The sequence below is a fragment of the Somniosus microcephalus genome, chromosome 8 (genome assembly GCF_052327205.1).
Source record: "Somniosus microcephalus isolate GS21.2 chromosome 8, FLI_Smic_1.0, whole genome shotgun sequence".
In the NCBI taxonomy this organism is placed as follows: Eukaryota; Metazoa; Chordata; class Chondrichthyes; order Squaliformes; family Somniosidae; genus Somniosus; species Somniosus microcephalus.
The window spans coordinates 191910531-191929375 of NC_140994.1; the positions used below are offsets into that span (position 1 = coordinate 191910531).

The 18845-nt window shown below is 45.7% G+C and overlaps 1 protein-coding gene across 1 annotated transcript; it reads left to right on the top strand.

The window, feature by feature from the left end:
• Nucleotides 1-895: 895 nt before the first annotated feature.
• Nucleotides 896-18475, top strand: LOC147113981 (semaphorin-4D-like; the record flags this gene model as incomplete). The annotated part of the gene is given in 7 exon segments (XM_085996177.1): nt 896-1070; nt 1073-1113; nt 4555-4774; nt 6117-6226; nt 11632-11795; nt 15871-15929; nt 17049-18475. Coding segments are annotated over 7 exon segments (1092 nt in total), but the record flags the coding sequence as incomplete, so codon positions are not given.
• Nucleotides 18476-18845: the final 370 nt, after the last annotated feature.

An 18845-nucleotide genomic window follows, 5' to 3' on the forward strand; every position in this document is an offset into this window, starting at 1 on the left:
TCCCTCACACTCTCCCCCCCCTCTCCCTCACACTCTCCCCCCCCTCTCCCTCACACTCTCCCCCCTCTCCTCACACTGAAAGTGTGGGGAAAAAAATCGTGGAAAAATCAAGATGGCGGCCACTCACCTCGGTTCAGAAGGATAAGGCCCGCCCACACAAGCACCGATTGGTCGACCAGTCAGGTCACCGAAGCGTAGGATTGGTCAATCGTCGAGTCACTCGACACTCAACTGTAGGATGGCACGCGCCAGGAACCGCCGTACGATTGGTCGACCTTGACGTCACACGGTCGCTAATGAGATGCTAATGAGCGGAACGCTGAACGTTTTTTGGATACCGCGGGCGCGATTTTTGTCCGGCCGAAACGTAAATACGCCTATCACCGGTCCGGAATCGCAAGCTTTCTTTTGAGGCGACGCGCGCGTCGGTACGCTCTATAACTTTCAAACGTATAGAACACAGACAGACAGACATCGGGACAGACAGAAGAGCTGCTTATATATATAGATACAGTAAACTTTCGTATCCGGCACCTATGGGACCAGGATGGTGCCGGTTGATGATAAATTCCGGATAACAGAGAGATAGGCAATTTTTAACACCAAAAAAAAACACTGACTTACTCAGCCACTGCGGGAAACTCGGAAAAACGAAAATGGATGGATTTGGCAAAATTACTGGTTACCTATTTTGCCGGTTATTAAAGAATTCCGGATGATGAAGTGCCGTTTAAACAAGAGTTTAGAGTTTACTGTATTGTGTGTGTGTGTGTGTGTGTGTGTATAATAAAAACACAGTGCCAGAGACAGATGCACACAGCAAAGTAGCTAGGCTGACAGACAGAGATCGAAATGAGGGTGTAGGCAGAGAGATCAGGCAATTTTAATATGGTGATTTCAGTCCCTACAGTGTTGGCTCCTTTGTAATTTTAACTTTGTTCCTGTGTTTTGTGTCTGGTGTTTCAACTTTAGGAGTGAATTTGTGTCTGCCGTGTGTGTGTACAGCATCAAAAGCATCCATGAAGCCCTGGATGGACCATATGAAGAATACAATCCTGACTGTTCTACTTGGATCAGTATAAAGGTCAAGTTCCATCGCCAAGACCTAGTGCTGTAAGAACCCAAATGTATTGGATAAATGAATAAGAATAGTCTGTTTAGCTGTCGTGATGGGTCCCTAGTGAGTAACCAGAAAGTTCAGCAGTCTATACTACAACTGACTTTGGTGCTCCTGGATTAGGGAGAGAGGGTAAAGGATCAGGGTCTCCACTCTGATCATAATCCATGGACTCCTGCTGGAAAGGCTCAGTGCGTGAGGACAGGATCAGACTCGTCTGTGATTCCCCTCCTCCTGGTTGAATAGCCTGCTGACACTTCCTGTCTAAGCTTATAGATGAGGATGACCATTTGGGCGAGGCACTGATGGAACTATAGAACTGTACCTTAACAAAGAGTCAACATATTCAGGAGATAGGGTAGAAAAATGGTGGCAAAAGATGGAGGGGGAGGAGGAAGAGGAGGGGAATAAGTTCCAAAGGTCACTCATGCATCTGACAATTTTTTAATTTCACTGTCGTTGTCCCGTCTGATGTTATAAAAGCCCAGAGAATATTTGTGGAAATTCATGAAACATTTTGTTTACTTTTTGACTGATTTGTCCATTGTCAATAAATTCATGAAGAGCATCCATGACTGGAACTGCAATTTCATCTCCACTCTGGTATGTATAGAACAAATACACCCGTACAAGCAAACAGACTCTCACATGGCTACAAATACACTCTTGGGAACAAAGGAACAGGAGTAGGCCATTCGGCCCCATGATCTGTTCCGTCATTCAATGAGATCATGGCGGATCTGTATCTTAACTCCACCCACAAGCCTTGGCTCCAAACCATTCTTGGCTAGCAAAAATCTATTGATCTCAGATTTAAAATTATTAATTGAGCTAGCATCTACTGCTTTTTGTGCGAGAGAGTTCCACACTTCTACCACTCTTTGCGTGAAGAAGTGTTTCTTAACTTCTCTCTTGAATGGCCTGGCTCTGATTTTAAGGTTCTGTCCCCTTGTGCTAGATCCCCCCACCAGCGGAAATAGTGTCTCTCTATCTACCCTATCAATTCCTTTCAAAACCCTGAAAACCTCAATCAAATCACCCCTTAACCTTCTATATTCTAGTGAATACAAGCCTCCCCCCTTTCCTAGCCTCTGCACTTGCTTAAAAATCTGTTCCATTTCCTGCTTTTTTCCAGTTCTGACGAAAGGTCAACGACCTGAAACGTTAACTCTGTTTCTCTCTTCACAGATGCTGCCTGATCTGCTGAGTTTCGCCAACATTTTCTGTTTTTATTTCTAATTTATGTAAACCTTTCTCATAATATAACCCTTGGAGGGGAAAATTGAGTCGCGCCCCCTTTGGGGTGCTAACTTCACCAGGGCGCTACTTTTAACGCCCCGAAAAAATTAGTGCCCCCATGGCCGAAATTCATCGGTAGCGCCCCAAATGGGAAGTGGGGCGCTACTGGAAGCACCCCGCCTCCCTGTTGGGGCGCTGCAAGGGAATATCGCGGTGCGACGTGCCGCAGTACTGCAGGCCTTCCTCCCCTTCTTAAAGGGGAGGGGCCTAGCGCAGCGCAACCCGGGACCCAACTGGGCCACCAGGGATCAGAGTGCCAGCAAAAGAGCCCGGCACTCAAGAGGAGTGCCAGGCTCAGGGAGCGCAGCCGGCACTCCACGGGGGGGCTGTTGTGGGGGCCGGGGATGGCAACAGGAGCAGGTGCTGGCAGGTGGCCAGCAACAAAAGTTACTGCCCGGCACCTTGCCTTTAATTAGTGCTATCCTGGTTGCAGGTAGGCCCCCCTGACCCCGTTGGACATAGTGTCCGGCGGTAAGTCGGTGCGATACCGAAGATCGCAGCCGGGGTGCTGCGCATGGCGATGACGCCATTGCTGCTGGCGGCGCGGGGCGCTAATGGTTACCGCCGCCTGCTAAATTTCACGGGAGGCGTTGGCAGCACCGTACCCGGGCACTAGTTACTTTGCGCCCTTTTAGGGCACTAACGGGAGGCGCAAAGCAACCAAATTTTTCCCCCTGGGAGCCTTAGTAACCTTCTAGTGAATCTGTGCTGCACTCCTTCCAAGGCCAATATATCCTTTATAAGATGTGGTGTCCAGAACAGTACACAGTACTCCAGATGAGGTCTAACTAGGGCTTTGTATAGCTGTAGAAAAACTTTCTCCCCTTTATATTCTAGCCCTCTAGTTATAAAGATTAACATTCCATTAGCATTTTTGATTATTGCTTGTGCCTGACTACTACATTTTAGTGATCTGTGTACATGGACCTCTAAATCTTGTTGGACCTCCTCTGTTCCTAGTTTTTCACCATTTAAAAACTATTCAGATCTATCCTTTTCTGGTCCAAAATGGATGACCTCGCACTTACCTGCATTGAATTCCTGCTACCACAGTTTTGCCAACTCACTTAATCTATCAATGTACCTTTGTAATTCTGTGCACCCATCTACACTCTTTACTATACCACCAATCTTTGTGTCGTCGGCAAACTTGGATATATGGCTCTCTATTGTGTTATCTTTGTCGCTAATAAATATAGTGAATAGTTGAGGCCCCAGCACAGATCCTTGTGGACACCACTAGCCACTTCCTTCTAATTCGAGTACATACCCATTATCCCTACTCTTGTCTTCTACCGCCTAACCAATCTCCTAACCAGGTCAATAATTTGCCTTCAATTCCATGAGCTTTAATATTAGCTAACAATCTCTTTTATGTGGAACCTTATCAAATGCCTTCTGGAAGTCCATATAAACTACATGCATAGACACTCCCCTCTCTACTACTTTAGTTATTTCCTCAAAAAATTCAATTAGGTTCATTAGACATGACCTACCCTTTAAAAATCCATGTTGGCTCTCTCTAATCAGCTCAAGTATCTCTAAATGCGCAGTCGCTCTGTCCTTAATTATAGATTCCAATAACATCCCCACAACAGAGGTTAGACTAACAGGTCTATAATTTCCTGGTTTCTCACTCTCACCTTTCTAAAATAATGGAGGCAAACAGTCTCTCACACATGTACAAATACACTCATACAGGCAAACCGACACTAACATGGGTAGAAATGCACTCATACAGATAAAGAAACAAGCAAATGGGTGTCATATGGGAACAAATAGATTCATATTGGTAAACACCTGTATGCATACATTTATGCACAAAAATAACCTAGCACAAGTAAGTGCAAACACTACCAAGCATGTATTCAGGTACATACATGTGTGCACATCTACAAATACATGGGTAAGTTTACACCCACTTGTGTGTATGTTAAGTGGTATATTCATGCACACACATGTCCACAAACACACTTAAACGGTGTCTGTATCTCCACGACGCCATTGCCAGTCTACGGGTACATCCAAACCACACACTATTTATGATGCCTTCTGGTTATTGGGCCAAAGCTAGAGAAAGGGAAGAAGCCTAATACTGAAAATCCTGACTCTTGACTGTTCCCTGTTTTTTTTGTTAGTGTATCACCAACTGGCATAGGAACCATTCAATTGAGAGTTCACTGCTCTTGCCAGATGACGTGCTGAGCTTCAGCCGAAGCCACCCTCTTATGCACCAAGCTGTCCACCCAATCAACGATCAGCCGGGGCTGGTGACCAGAACAGCACAGTATTCAGAGATTGTCGCAGTGCATGTGAACTCACCAGGTGGAACTTACGAGGTTCTCTTCCTAGGAACAAGTGAGTGCGTCCGGCTCCCCTTTGAGCCTGGTTTCTTGGTGATTGTTCAATGAACCAGTTGTGGAAATGACCAGTATAGATTGGGATTTTCAGCCAATGAGTGCAGGGTCCTGACGAGCAAAGAGGGTGAAGATTACATGTTGGTGTCAGGAGTCTGTGATGCCCAAAGCATCCCTGTTGTATATTTTGTTCCTTGTGTCTTTCCATGCAACTTGCACTGTGATTTTTTCTGTGACTCAGGACTGGTGATATTGTAGGTATCAGACTGCTTCTTCTGCAAGACTAGGACTGTAATAGCACCACGAGCGCTGTCACAGTCAAAGTCTCCATGAAGTAAATATGTATCTGGTTGACAAACAGCTTTCAGTACTTTGAAATGTATAGTAACCCAATTAACGGCTTGGTAGCCTTGAGTGAGCCGACTAGTGTGAATTTCATGCCTCGTCATTGTCACTGGCATTTTGCATATATTAATCGTCCTAACTGAACTTCCAGATCAGCAACCAGGTCTCATCTAGAGATGATCGGGCCATCTGCAAAATAAACAGACAGCTCGACCTCCAACCCTGTCCAGCCACAGGTCTCGCCTGCTGTTCTGCCCACCCCGAGGAAGCTCTGCTTTCCTGCATAAGCCCCCAATTCCACAGTCGCACAGCACTATCTCTTTCTGCACTGACTTGCAAAAAACCTTATTAGGTAAGTTTTTTTTTTAAAGTTCAACATCCCCAATGACTGAGGATAAATATAATATGTGGTGTGGTGCTGAGCAATAGAGACCGGATCAATCACTGGCTTATGTTGAGGTAGCTGATTTCGGTTGGAATGGCAGTGGGACAGGTGGGTTCAGCGTTTCAGGGCTGGGAAACGGAGGGAGGAAAAAATTGCCAGTGTGTAATACCTAGGAGAGAAAGGACTCGTAACTCTGGAGCAATGGGAATGGGGAAGTGGCAGAACTGGGTGTCATCAGCATACATGTGGAGGGTGACCCCCATGTGGAGGGTGACCCCCATGCCTATGGACAAGTTGCCAAGGGATACTGTGTAGATGAGAAAGAGGAAGGGGCCAAGGATAGATCCTTGCGGGATTCCAGTCCGAATAGTGCGGGGGCTGGAATAGAAGCCATTGCTGGAAATGCTCTTGCTATGATCAGATAGGTATGAGTAGAACCAAGTGAGCTCAGGCCCACTGAGCTGGACAGTGGAGGAGAGGCTTTGGAGGAGGATGGTGTGCTCGACTGTCTCTAAAGTTGAGTAGTGGTGCTCCAGTGCCGACTGATATTTCTTCAACCCTCTGGCTTTCCTCTTTAGATTGTATAAACCATGCCCCTCTTTACCATCCACAGGTGATGGGCGTTTGCACAAAGCTGTATTGGTTGGTTCCGGCAGTCACATCATTGAGGAGAAGAAATTATTCAAAAATGCTCAGCCCATTCAGAACCTGGAGCACCATCAGGTATGAAAACAATCACGAGTCTCAGTTTCTATACAACTGCCTCTGAAGGTGCAGGAAGGAAACCCGATGCCCGGTTTATTACATAGAAAATTACATAGAATATACAGCACAGAAAGTACAGCACAGAAAGAGACCATTCGGCCCAACCAGTACATGCCAGTGTTTATGCAACACTCGAGCCTCCTCCCGTCCTTCCTCATCTAACTATCAGCATAACCCTCTATTCCCTTCTCCCTCATATGCTTATCCAGCTTCCCCTTAAATGCATCTATACTATTCGCCTCAACCACTCCCTGTTGTAAAGTGTTCCACATTCTCACCACTCTCCTGGTAAAGAAGTTTCTTCTGAATTCCCTATTTGTTTTCTTGGTGACTATCTTATATTGATGGACTCTAGTTTGCCCTACCACACAAGTGGAAACACACTGGGCTCCATTTTGCCAGGCCCGAGGAGGCGGGAATGGAGGCGTGTGGGGTGTTAAAATTGCAAAAAGTGGCGGGCAGGCCCGACCCCGCCTCCAAGCAATTTTCCCAAATGCGTGGTTTCTGGTCCCGCCTCCAAGAGGCGGGATAGGCCCTTAAGGCCCTTAACAACCACTGAATTGCCTCTATAATCCCATTTTGGGAGGCCTTTCTGATTTTAACACTTTTCTGACGTGATGCACACCTCCTCTGAAACACGACGGTAAAACCTGGCGGTAGCACAATTGGATTGCTGACTATCAGCTGCAGCTCCACCATTAAATAGGAGATTTGATCAGTCATCATTTGCAGCTGGCAGGACTTTGTTGTCTTAGGTCTGGGGGAACTTTTAGCAGGCATAACCATAGCTGTGGAAGTTTGGAGCCTGACACCCATCACCAGTGTGACCTCCTGGGAAACCTCTCTCGCCACCTTGACTGAGCGCTTCCTCAACTGTGGCATATACCAGAAGCATGGGAACCATTTAATTCCTTTCCTCCTGGACATCAGATTCGGACGAAGACCAGCCGTGGCAGCAGCAAAACCCTGAACAACAGCAACACCAACAGCAGCAGCAACAGCAGGAGTGCCAAGCTGCTGCTCACCCACCTGAAGCTGCACAGGCCAGAAGGCGCCAGCATGCGATCACATTGCTGCCCGGGATGCAAGTGACGCACTCATCTTGGCCAGATTTGCTTAGCCTGCACAATCAAACAATTTTGTCTCTCACCTTCTTATCAGACCATCGACAACGGCGAAGAACCTGCGGATTCCTAGCACTCTGACCACCATACTGACAATTGCAAGTAATCCTAAGCCCTCAATGTGGAAGTCCCATTAGCGAAATGACACATGCCACAACTGCAGCAGTTGCCATCAGAATTTTTATTTACAATAACCAACTGATGGCTTTTCAACATTAAACATCACATTTCACCCAAGTGACTACCTTGTGACTATTTGTGCAGTATCTTTCTCTTGCCCGTGCTCCTACATGGTGGTTCCCCCTTGGCATCAGCAGATGTGGAGGCCCCTTGCTCACTTTCTTGCTGCTCGTGTCTCGACACCTTTGGCGGGCATCCTCTGGGGTTGTCAACCTGTGAGGGCTCGGCAACAGTCTGCTGCTCCTGCGGCTGTGCAGGGGTTGAGACGCCGATCTCATTTGGGTGGGGACTCTGGTGGGGCTCTGACCGAGGACTTGGCAGTGGCATGGAAGTGTGAGTGCTTGAAGAGGAGCCCCCACTTCCTTGTTCTCTGCCACCAACATCCCTCTCATGGGTCAGGTCCACCTCAGCGCTTGCAAGTGGATTGAGAGCACCTTGCTATACATCAGGGGGGCCATGGGGACCCGTATCTGCACTGGCAGTCCTACTCAGAAGGACTTCCATGAAGGTCTGGTTTCTCTGTTCAATAGCTGACCATCGCTCCTCCAGAGATGTCAGTCTATTCTGAACACTCACCATGTTTTCTACACTCTGGCGACTTAGCTCCTCCATGGCCATAGCCATCCTCTCGTCTACTGTAGCCATCCTTTCCACGGAGGTTGCCATCCTTTCCGTGGTGCTGCGTTCATGCGCCAACGACTCCACAAAGGCTCTGCTCATGTTCGCGATGGACTCCTCCATTCGCTCCACACTCGCAGCGACCCTGGAACAAAACCTGCCAGACACTCCTGCACCTGTTCCTGGATTTCCAGCACCGCTGTTCTTCTGGATGGACTCAGAGGCAGAGGGTTGACATGCAGCTGAGCCGAGCTGGGAGAGTCCTGCGCCCTCCGGCTAGGACTCTCCACTGCTGTCCCTGTCTCCACAATTTGCTGATGCTCACTTGTGAGCTGTGATACACCAGGTGACAACACTACTCTATCTCATGATGGTCCCACCGAGGTGTGAGTGCCTGCGCTGGTGCTGGGTTGGCTGAATTCTGCTGACGCTGCACCCTCAGAGGTTGCAGCTTCCTCTGAGGAGTCTGGATGCTCAGGCTGTTCCTCCTGGATAGTGGGGACGGGTGCTTGTGATGGTCCTGTGGGGGAGTAAAGGTAAGAGTCAGAGATGTGAGGCTAAGGTTACATGCACATTGCATATTGCAGATGATCATAAGTCCATCTGTTAGAGCTTCAGAATTATTATCAGTGACTCATGCAATGCCAATGAGAGAGATGAAAAACTATTCTGTCACCAGCTTGCTGTGATGCGACCGTCTGTCCGACTCCCACTTGCGCATCGTCCTCGAGTCCCACGATCTCCAGGACCGCCTCCTCCCAAGGAGCTACTGAGGGTGGCCCTCCTCCTGTCCTCACTCTTTCCCTCTTATTGTGAGCTCTCTTTTCCTGCAATGAGGGAGACAAGTGGAGTTTGAGTGAGAATGAAGGAGTGAGTGTAGAGAATCCATAGCATAGATGCTTAGAAGGAGACAAAGATGGAGTGAGGTGGCAAGACCAAGGGCCCTCCCTGTGTTTTGTAAGTTGTTTTCATACCATCACAGTGATAGGGAGTGTGAGGGCTGCATAGTCGAATAGTTAGGTGAATGTGACCTTAGAGAGAGAGGGAATGGGTAAGGGTGCAGGGATTTGAAGGAAGAGGTTGCTAAAGCTGAGTGCTGGTGAGGAGAGGCAATGGGGATCAGATTGCAGGTGATGGGAAAATCATACTCACTTTTCCAGTGCGCCGAAGGTCATGAAACCTCTTCCTGCACTGAAGCCAGGTTCTGCGGATCAGCAACAATGAGTTGACCTCCTGGGCCACCTGGATCCACACAGCTTTCATCTGCTGGGGAGGCTTCTTCCTTCCTGAATAAGGGAAGAGCACGTCCTTATTAGCTCTTGCTCCCTCCACCAAAGCTTGCAGGGCGACATCATCAAATCTGGGAGCAGACTTGGGTCTCCCGCTGCTCATTCTGCCTCCAGGTCCCCCTCACAGCAAAGGCCAAAAGGTTAGCAGTCTGCAGAAGAAGGCTTCTTGCAGACCTTAAATGCAGCAGTAATGATGATGTCATCGGAGGCGAGTTTCAGACTGAAAAAACGAATTGGGCCATGGGTTCCCACACGCTGGAACTCAATTGCCCAATTAGGTGAAAATCGCATCATTCTCCCACATCGATTTGGAATCGGGCGGATAACACAAAAAGCGGAGGACACGACCCCAGCCCGCCCCAATGACAAAATCGAGCCTTCTGTGTCTATCTAAACCTTTCATAATTTTAAATCCCTCTATTTGGTCACCCCTCAGAGACCCAACCTGTTCAGCCTTTCCTGATGGGTATAACCTCACAGATCTGGTATCATCCTTGTAAATCTTCTCTGCACCCTCTCCAATGCCTCTATAGCCTTTTTATAATATGGCAACTAGAACTGTGCACAGTACTCCAAGTGTGGTCTAACCAAGGTTTGATACAAGTTTAGCATAACTTCACTACCTTTCAATTCTTTCCCTCGGGGAAATAAACCTAATGCTTGGTTTGCTTTTTTTCTTATGGCCTTATTAACCTGCGTCCCTACTTTTAGTGATTTATGTATTTGTACTCTCAAATCCCTTTGCTCCACAACCACATTTAGATTCTTATTTTTGGGTAATATGTAACCTTTTTATTTTTCTTACCAAAATGTAATACCTCACACTTATCTGTGTTGAAATTTATATGCCCATTCTGCAAGTTTATTAATGTCTCCTTGTAATTTGTTGAAGTCCTCCTCAGTATTAACTATTGCCCCCAATTTGGTTTCGTCCTAAATTGACTGAAGACCTGGAGTGCAACTTGAATCCCCAATTTGCTGACTCAGTGTTCAAAGAAAATGGGGAAAAAAGCACTTTTTAAATGCCGCAATGATTGTTCTCCTTTATAGCGCAAGAGCAGTCTGCTTCGTGTTGTTCCTTGAACCTAAAATTAAAAATGTATCTATTATATTTACACCACTGGCTGATGTAAAAGTAGATTGTGGCCATTTTCGTGCAAAAGGGTCATTTGGAGATCAACTGCATTCAAACACATGAGAGAAAATTTGCAACTATTCTGAAGGGTAATCCTTTTCAGTTACTGTAAAGTCTTTAAACTTTTTGCTGTAATTTCTGGAAAATTACACATGCCTTATTAAGAAAATCCTGTCAACACAAAGGAATCGGAATTAAACATTGGAGTTCCCAATTTACCTGTGGAGTTGCAGATCTTTTGAAAATAAGGCCATAGTCCTCATTGGGATAAGTTCAATTTTTGTTCATTAATAGTTGGCTTTCTTCATCCCCAGGGCAAAGTAGGTTGAGACAGCACCTCCCAAACCCGTGCCCGCCACCACATAAAATGGACAAGGGCAGCAGGTGCATGGGAACACCATCAAGTTCCCCTCCAAGTCACACACCATCCCTACGTGGGCATATATCGCTGTTCCTTCATTGTTGTTGGGTCAAAGTCCTGGAACTTCCCACCATAGTGGGAGTACCTCCACCACTTGGACTGCAGCGGTTCAAGAAGAAGGACCACCACCTTCTAAAAGGCAATTAGGGATGGGCAATAATATCAGGCCTTGCCAGCGACACCCATATTCCAAGAAATGAATTTTAAAAACACCACCGGGGTCACTGCAATCGGCCTCAGCAGCCATGGGCTGGGGGTGGGTGGGAGGGAGGGAGGGAGGGAAAGAATCATTCCGGGTTACTGCTTGCTGATTGCTGTCCAGTGGACATTGATTGAGGGCAGGATCAAGCTTGGCTGTGATGCCATTCTATGGGCAAATAGGCCGCTGAAACTCATTATCCAGGTTCACATGTTAAGAACAGCCACTTGGGCTTGCTGTGGAATTATACCACAGTATGTCACCACCATCAGGACAGGAGGGGTAAAAACTGAACATAAAAGAGCAGATGTTACTGCAATGTTATGAAAGGTAGTGGTTGGGTTCAGTACCGGTTGGCTTTGAGACATTATCAGTGTTCTGTTCAACCCTCCTCTAGGGGTTTCTGTATGTTGGTTCTTCCAGTGAAGTTATTCAGGTTGCAGTGGCAGATTGTGACCAGTACAAGACCTGTTATGACTGTATCTTTGCCCGGGATCCCTACTGTGGTTGGAGTAAGCTAGCATCTCGATGCACATTATACGAGAAACATTCTTCGAACAGGTAAGAATGAATGTGTCAGTCGGTCGTGAACTCTCACTCTGGGATAAGGGAAAACAAACAAAAGCACAAAAGTGAACCATGAGGGTGCAGTGTCAGTAACCATTAATTGTGCCACTATTCAGACTGATTCAATGGCCCCGATATTTATGGGGAGGCGGGGAGGGTGCGGGTGAGGCCGAAAACAGTTGAAGAACCCGGCAAGGCTGGGGACATGGAGGTCCTGCCTAACTTAACACAGGACCTCATTAACATTTTCAGCTCTATTTCCCGCCTGGCAGCCGGCCAAATGGGCAGCACTGGCTGGTGGGCGGGAGTGCAAACCCATGGCAGGAGGCACAGCTGGGTACCCTTGGGGAAGGTCCCTGTCAATCGGGGGGGGAGGCCAGCAATCCAGGGGGGAGGCGCTGGGGTAGGCCTTTTGATCAGGGAGCCTGGCGGGAGGCCGGTGAACAGAGAGCTGGGGTGGGGGTGGTGTTGGCGGCGACTGGGGGGCTGGTGGGAGGCCAGCGAGGTGGCGGTGGGGGGGAGGCCGAAGGATTTCTTGAGGGGCCTGGGGGGAGCACTCCTGTTCCTCCTGGCCTACAAGAAGTGCTGAAAGTGGCACTTGTGGAGCCAGCAGCTCCCGCTTCCCTTTCACTGCCGAGTTTCCCAACCCCTTGGAAACCCGTGCAGAAACATTAAATTTTAAATCGGGGTCCCAATTGCCCAATAAAACCAGGAGGGACATGAGGAGCAATGAGTTATGTTCTGGAATGTGCTGCCTGAAAGGGTGGTGGAAGCAGATTCAATAGTAACTTTCAAAAGGTAATTGGATATATACACTTGAAAGGGAAAAACTTGCAGGGTTATGTGGAAAGAGTGGGGGGAGGGGGCGAGTGGAACTAATTGGTAGCTCTTTCAAAGAGCTGGCACAGGCACGCTGGGCCGAATGACCTCCTATGTTGTATGATTCTATGATATGCTTTTCAAGAAGGGTCTAGTAGTTCTCCAACGTGTTTCACTACTTGCCGAACAAGGATCGGCACACCGTACAGACAGGCACTCGTCCATTGGGGTGAAAGGGCACCTCCACGACTCCCAGTGCCAGCAGAAGATGCCTCAAGAATGCGAAGAACGGTTTATCGAAGCTTTTTGCAGTGGATGTGCAATCATTGCTCTTTACTCAGTGTGGTCCCTGCTGTGAGTGAAACAGTAAAATTGAGCTCAACCTTTATAGTCTGGTTTACACCCTGCTGCCAGTATACCAGGGAAGGAGCCTCCTTCCCAGACATGAGCCATTGCCACCAACCCATGTTTAGAAGTGGATCTCAGTTTTGTTTTTTTCAGGTCTAACGACTCGTTAAACTGTGCTAGTTTAAAAATAATCTTTTTGAACAAATAATGCCAACAAATTCTTGCCACTTTCGTTTTTAGTGATTTCCACATGAGCGTGCTCCATCCCAAAACTATTTACTGCAAAAGAAATTTCAAACATTTTGTCTCGTCTCAAAAATAATCAAATTTCAGATTAAAACTAATAGTTAATGTTCCTTTAAAAAAATATACTGGGGCCTATTTGGAAAAAAATATATAGATTCAAAGAACAGAAGCAAATCTAAGTAAATGTGAATGTTATCGATGTTAAAGACACTGAAGGAAACTTGCTAAGGACAGTGAAGGAAATTCAGGAGTTTGAGTAAGAGAACTGAGGGAGAACTGGGATAGTCAGGGTGAACTGACCTGTTATGACATCTGTTGGCTAAAATGGAGTATGAAAAATGCTTTGTTATATTTTATTGTTTATATAATGCACATTCCACTCAATAGAAGATCAAGCTCCTGTTTTATTTCCAGTTTCTCTGGCATTTTTTCCCCCTAAAGGATGCTGAGATATAATTTATGGACATTGGCGAACTGAACTGTTCGTCAGTAAGAATAAGTTGGAAAAGAAACTGGAGTGTGTGTGTGTAGGGGGAAAGGTGCTTTTAAGCATCATCATCTAATCCCATCAATATCCTCTGGAGAAGAAAGGTAATTAGCTAAGTTTTCTAAGATCACGTTCCTTTAAAACATAAACTTCAGGTTTTTTTACAACGTGGAGTTGCCGTTGTCTGAATCAGACTTTTTTTAAATCGTTAATTGTAATGTGGTGGAAATAGTTGGGTTCCTCACCTGAGGGACTTGTCTGCATTTGTACTGCAATTAAATCCATAGATTTAACTTTTGGCGCATCTATGGAGCACAGTCAGTCACTCTATGAAGCACAGGAAATTAAAATCTGCTGAGTTAACTGCACTGTAAATGCAAACACATGAGCCCATCCCTCCTCGAGCAAGGCAAGGCAATTGTCTCCAATTGGGGGGGCATTCTATTCTGAATATTAACATTGAGGGAGCAGTGTGTGAGTGACAAGAGCAGTCACTGCTTCCTTCAACCGTAGTATCACTTAGTGTAAATAAGTAATAGTCCCTTGCTTCATATTTACTCCTGGAGTTTATCCTAGGACCAGAATTGCACTTAGACCAGGGTTTAAACAGACCTGTGCTTATAATTGAAACAGAAAATGCTGGAAATGCTCAGTAGGTCAGGCAGCATCTGTGGAGAGAGAAACAGAGTTAACGTTTTGCGTCGATGACCTTTCGTCAGAACTCATATCCTTGACACCTGAAAGGAAGAAAAATAGTTTTTTGTTAAAGTGCCGGGTGATGCGAAGGATGAAATGGAACTGCGGACCAGGACAGCTTTGAGATAGAGTGAGTCGGTGCTGCTGAAGAGAGAGGTCGAGAGTGTTCATGTGGCGATGCATGGCGTTGAACGTGGATCTCAGGATGTGGCGAGAGCAGTAGTTTGAGGAACATCTTGGAGATTTCTGTAATCCTGGCTGGACCCGAAACATGAAGGGTGGAATTTCAGTTGGAATCCACGTGGAATAAGTCGGAGCCGGAGACAGTTGCTGAGGAAACAGATGTGGCTGTGAAAGCGAGTTTTTGTAGATACCTGATCAAACACGAGAAGGGAGAGAGAAAGCAATGAAGATGAACAAGGTAAAAGAGACAAACGGAAATCTCGTCAGAGAGAAGAGCAGAACTTCTTCAAGGTGGGCATTCCTAGAGGAGAAGTGGCAGTGAACCAAACACTAATACAATAGCAAAATACTGCGGATGCTGGAAATCTGAAACAGCAACAGAAAATGCTGGAAATACTCTGCAGGCCAGGCAGCATCTGTGGAGAGAGAAACAGAGTTAACGTTTCAGGTCGATGACCTTTCATCAGAATCCTGACAAAAGGTAATTGACCTGAAACATTAACTTTGTTTCTCTCTCCACAGATGCTGCCTGACCTCCTGAGTATTTCCAGCATTTTCTGAGCTTGTCATTGTTCATGTTGAACAATTTGTGCCCGTAGGTCTCACTCCGCTGTAGAGAAAGCTACAGCTTGCTTTCATGCAATTGATTGCCAACTGGAGACTAATTTGCACGCTGTGCTCCGATTTAGATGGAGATATGAGATTAGTGTTGCTAGTTGGTTGTGCTAAGATCCCTCACTAGCAGGCAGAACTGTTTCCTGAGCATCATTTTACTGGCAGTTGTGCCTAGACAATGAGGCCTAGGTTTATTGGCCCCATCCAGTCAAGGTCGTGGCAGATCTAGTCAGTTGTAGCTTGAATTACAATCCAGGCACTTCGTCTGAACCAGTGTGCCTTAACGCCAACTTCAAAGTGCCCATTACTGCACCAGTATATAACTTCCATTCTCACACCATTGATCCTTTTAACCTCTGATTTTAGACTGTTTACTTTAGTGTAAATTTAGTAGCAATTTATGCTGAATTGTGGACAGTTTTGGATCCTTAGTCATTGTGGGTTGTATTTGAAGCTTAAGGTCTGAGGTTGAAGCTCAATGCCTAACCCACTGTGTCATCCGGTCCCTCCTCTGCTGGTTTTAAAGTTCAATGTTTACCACTCAGTTAAAGGTAATGGCCAGTGTATGCAAGATACTGAGATGACTGAAAGACTGCTAACGAGAGGTGGTCCAATGGAGGTGATACTGGGCTCTATTTTGTCGGATTGAATCTGGATGTTTCTTTTGTTTTGCAGTGACTTCTTACAAGATATTAAGAAAGGCAGTGCTGCAGCATTGTGCCCACCACAGACAGGTAATGAGCTGGACTGTCACTTGGGTTGTATGGATGTTACCAAGCATGCTAGCCAATGATTTAAAGCAAAGCTCTGGAGCATTGAACTCCCTAGTAAAGCACTCTGAAACAGAATAATTGTCTTTGAAGTCCAAACTCTCATACACTCACTGTGCAGGTTCCACCTGACATTGGTAATGCAACTAATGGTGTCACATGGGACGTCATTCCCATGGAAATGAGAAAAAAACTGTCTGCACCCATACTGTCCAAAGTGCCTTCTCTGACAGTGGATCACTGAGCAAGGTTGGTGGCAGTTGTGGAGTAGTAATCCCTTACAAAGGAATAGCATCAGAAGCAGCACTATATAGGAAGAAGTTAAAGGAAAAAAATACCTCTTTGGGCAACCCAGCCAGATAGAGGGAATAACTGTCTCGCTGATGGGGAATAACTAGTGCAGCAAATCCAAAAGCTGTCTTTTCCTCTCTACAAGCTGGGTTCCAATTCAACCCAGCTAGACGAGGTGATCTTGCTCTTTCTTGGGGAAGCTGGGTTGAGTAGTTAGTCATTTGTTGGACATTGTCCCGTCATATCTGAGATCCCAAGCATATTTTAATATTCATGCCAGTTCCAATTAGACCCAAGAGATCGATAGTAACACTTCAAGCACACCTCAGGTTTGAGGGTCAAACCAAATGTCATGCCTGATTGATTCAAATCGGGAGGGGTTTGGACAGGGGGGAAAATTAGGCCAATTTGGGTAGTTGATTCTTTTGGGCCTAGTCTTTTAACCCATGTCCTACTGCTGTGTAATGCGATATTTACAAATTTAAATTATGTATTAGCTCAAAGCCAAATGGATTTGCTTCTGAATATATTTATTTTGGTAATTACTGTGGAACTGGGAAAACTATTCATGGCCCTACTGCAGCTCTTCCCTGTCCTACTGACTAGCTCTTCACCTATACCAGAGGTGGGTTTTAATTCTTTTAGGATTCGGGTAATCTGATTAAATTTCAAGAAACAGTTTTTGGTGAGCAAAGAGTTAATTTAGACAAATTTAAAATGAATTGTGCTCAACGATTTAAAACTTTTTTTTTATTCGGAAGTGTGCTGCCATAATATTTTCTTGTATTTCAGAAGCTGCAGAAGAAATTATTCTGGTCGTTGATCATCATTCGGACGTGTTGCTCAACTGCAAGCCCTCGTCTTCAGTAGCCGGATGTGCTTGGTTGACTCCTAACAAGAACATAACCTTTGATTACCACAGCACAGGACTACTAGTAACAGGGAATGCAATTGGCAACTATGACTGCCGTTGCCATGAAAATGGCATCAGTCAGATTGTGGTCTCCTATAGTCTCAGATCCAGGCGATCACACATACTGTTGATTCTATTGATTTTGCCTATTGTGTTCATCGCAATAATTCTCTACTTTGTTGTGAATTCAAGGAAGACTTAATTTTACTTGGCTGGTAGAGTCTATGTTCTCCAGATAACTGCACAGCTCCTTATCTCTGAATACCTGACTGGCCAGCCTTGATGATAAAGGTTATTTGTGGTTGACTGAAGGGCATTTGATTACAGCGTGATACTGTTGCAGGAAAGTTGATGGGGTCGATTTTGAGTGCCCTCGCCTGCTGTTAACGGGATAGTAAAGGCCTCAAAATGGGGTCAGTAGCCATACCGCCCCGTTAACACCGGCGATACGGCCAGCTCCATTTTAAAAGAGGCCTACCGCCGGCTGTCCAAAGGGCCTACCTACTTCAGGCGATAGGCCCCTTTTAATATGAAAATCGGAGTCCTATGACGTAAATAGGAATGATCTTCCGGGACCCACAAAAATAATCTGGGCCGCTACCGCCCTGGGACCCCTCCTCCCCCAACAACTTAGCTGGCTGGCGGCAGCTCTGGCCCGGTCTTCAGGCTTCAGTCTGGTGAGCTGTGTCAGGATGCTTGATTGGCACCCTGCAGCTTTGCCTGCCAAATTTAAATGAGGTCGGGGACTCTTCGCCGCCGGAATGGGAGGCACTCGGCCCAAAAGTCAACATCTACCCTGATGGGTGAAAAGCAAAGGTTTCACTGATCTGTTTGCTAAAGGTACTGTCTTGAGGAAAATATGGCAAAAAGAAAACCCTTTTTAGGAGAGAGAAAGAAGAGCTGACATCATGTGCATATTGATGTAATGATGTGATTTTATGTTGATGTTTTGTGTGTTTTTTATTTAAAATAAAGAAACTTGCCACTTTTTCATCAAGATAATTTCCCTTTAAAGAAATCTTTGGTCAGTTTCTTTAATGTTCCTGGCAACCTGTACACAACTGAATTGCATTCTTTTTACATTAAAATAGTTTTGGGTTGTTCCCTATGATGATTGTTGTGGTCATACCCCATTTGGGATTAGGTTTGTCTGTCTTCTAAGGATTAAGGTTTTGCTTATAGAATTATAAAGAGACTAGGAATAGTCTTTTTGTTCTGTGTCACTAGGGCCAACAGTAGTTCCATTTTCACTCTGTTTGATCAAATTGTTTTAATTTATTTGTCATACATTAAACATGTAACTTGAGATTTGTGGCAACTAATTGAGAATTATGTTTAGATATTTACTGCGCATTTTACGAATCAAAACCACTCCAAATTTATGCAGAGGATTTCGGCTCTTATACTCTAGACTCTAATAGTAAAATAGATATGTACCCACAACTCCACATGAGTTGCCAAACTTGCCTGCACTTACATGCTGAGTATAGGAGCAGCACTTTTCCAAAATGAGTGCTGGAACATTAAAGAGAAAGTTACAGTAGGCTAAGTAATTGGAAGACAGGTAAAAAATAGAGATGATGTGTGATAAAGAGAGAGTAAATTTGCTTTGTCTATAGCTTGCAATTGGGGTGGATCACTATTACCCCATTCCTAACCAGATATTTACCCCATTC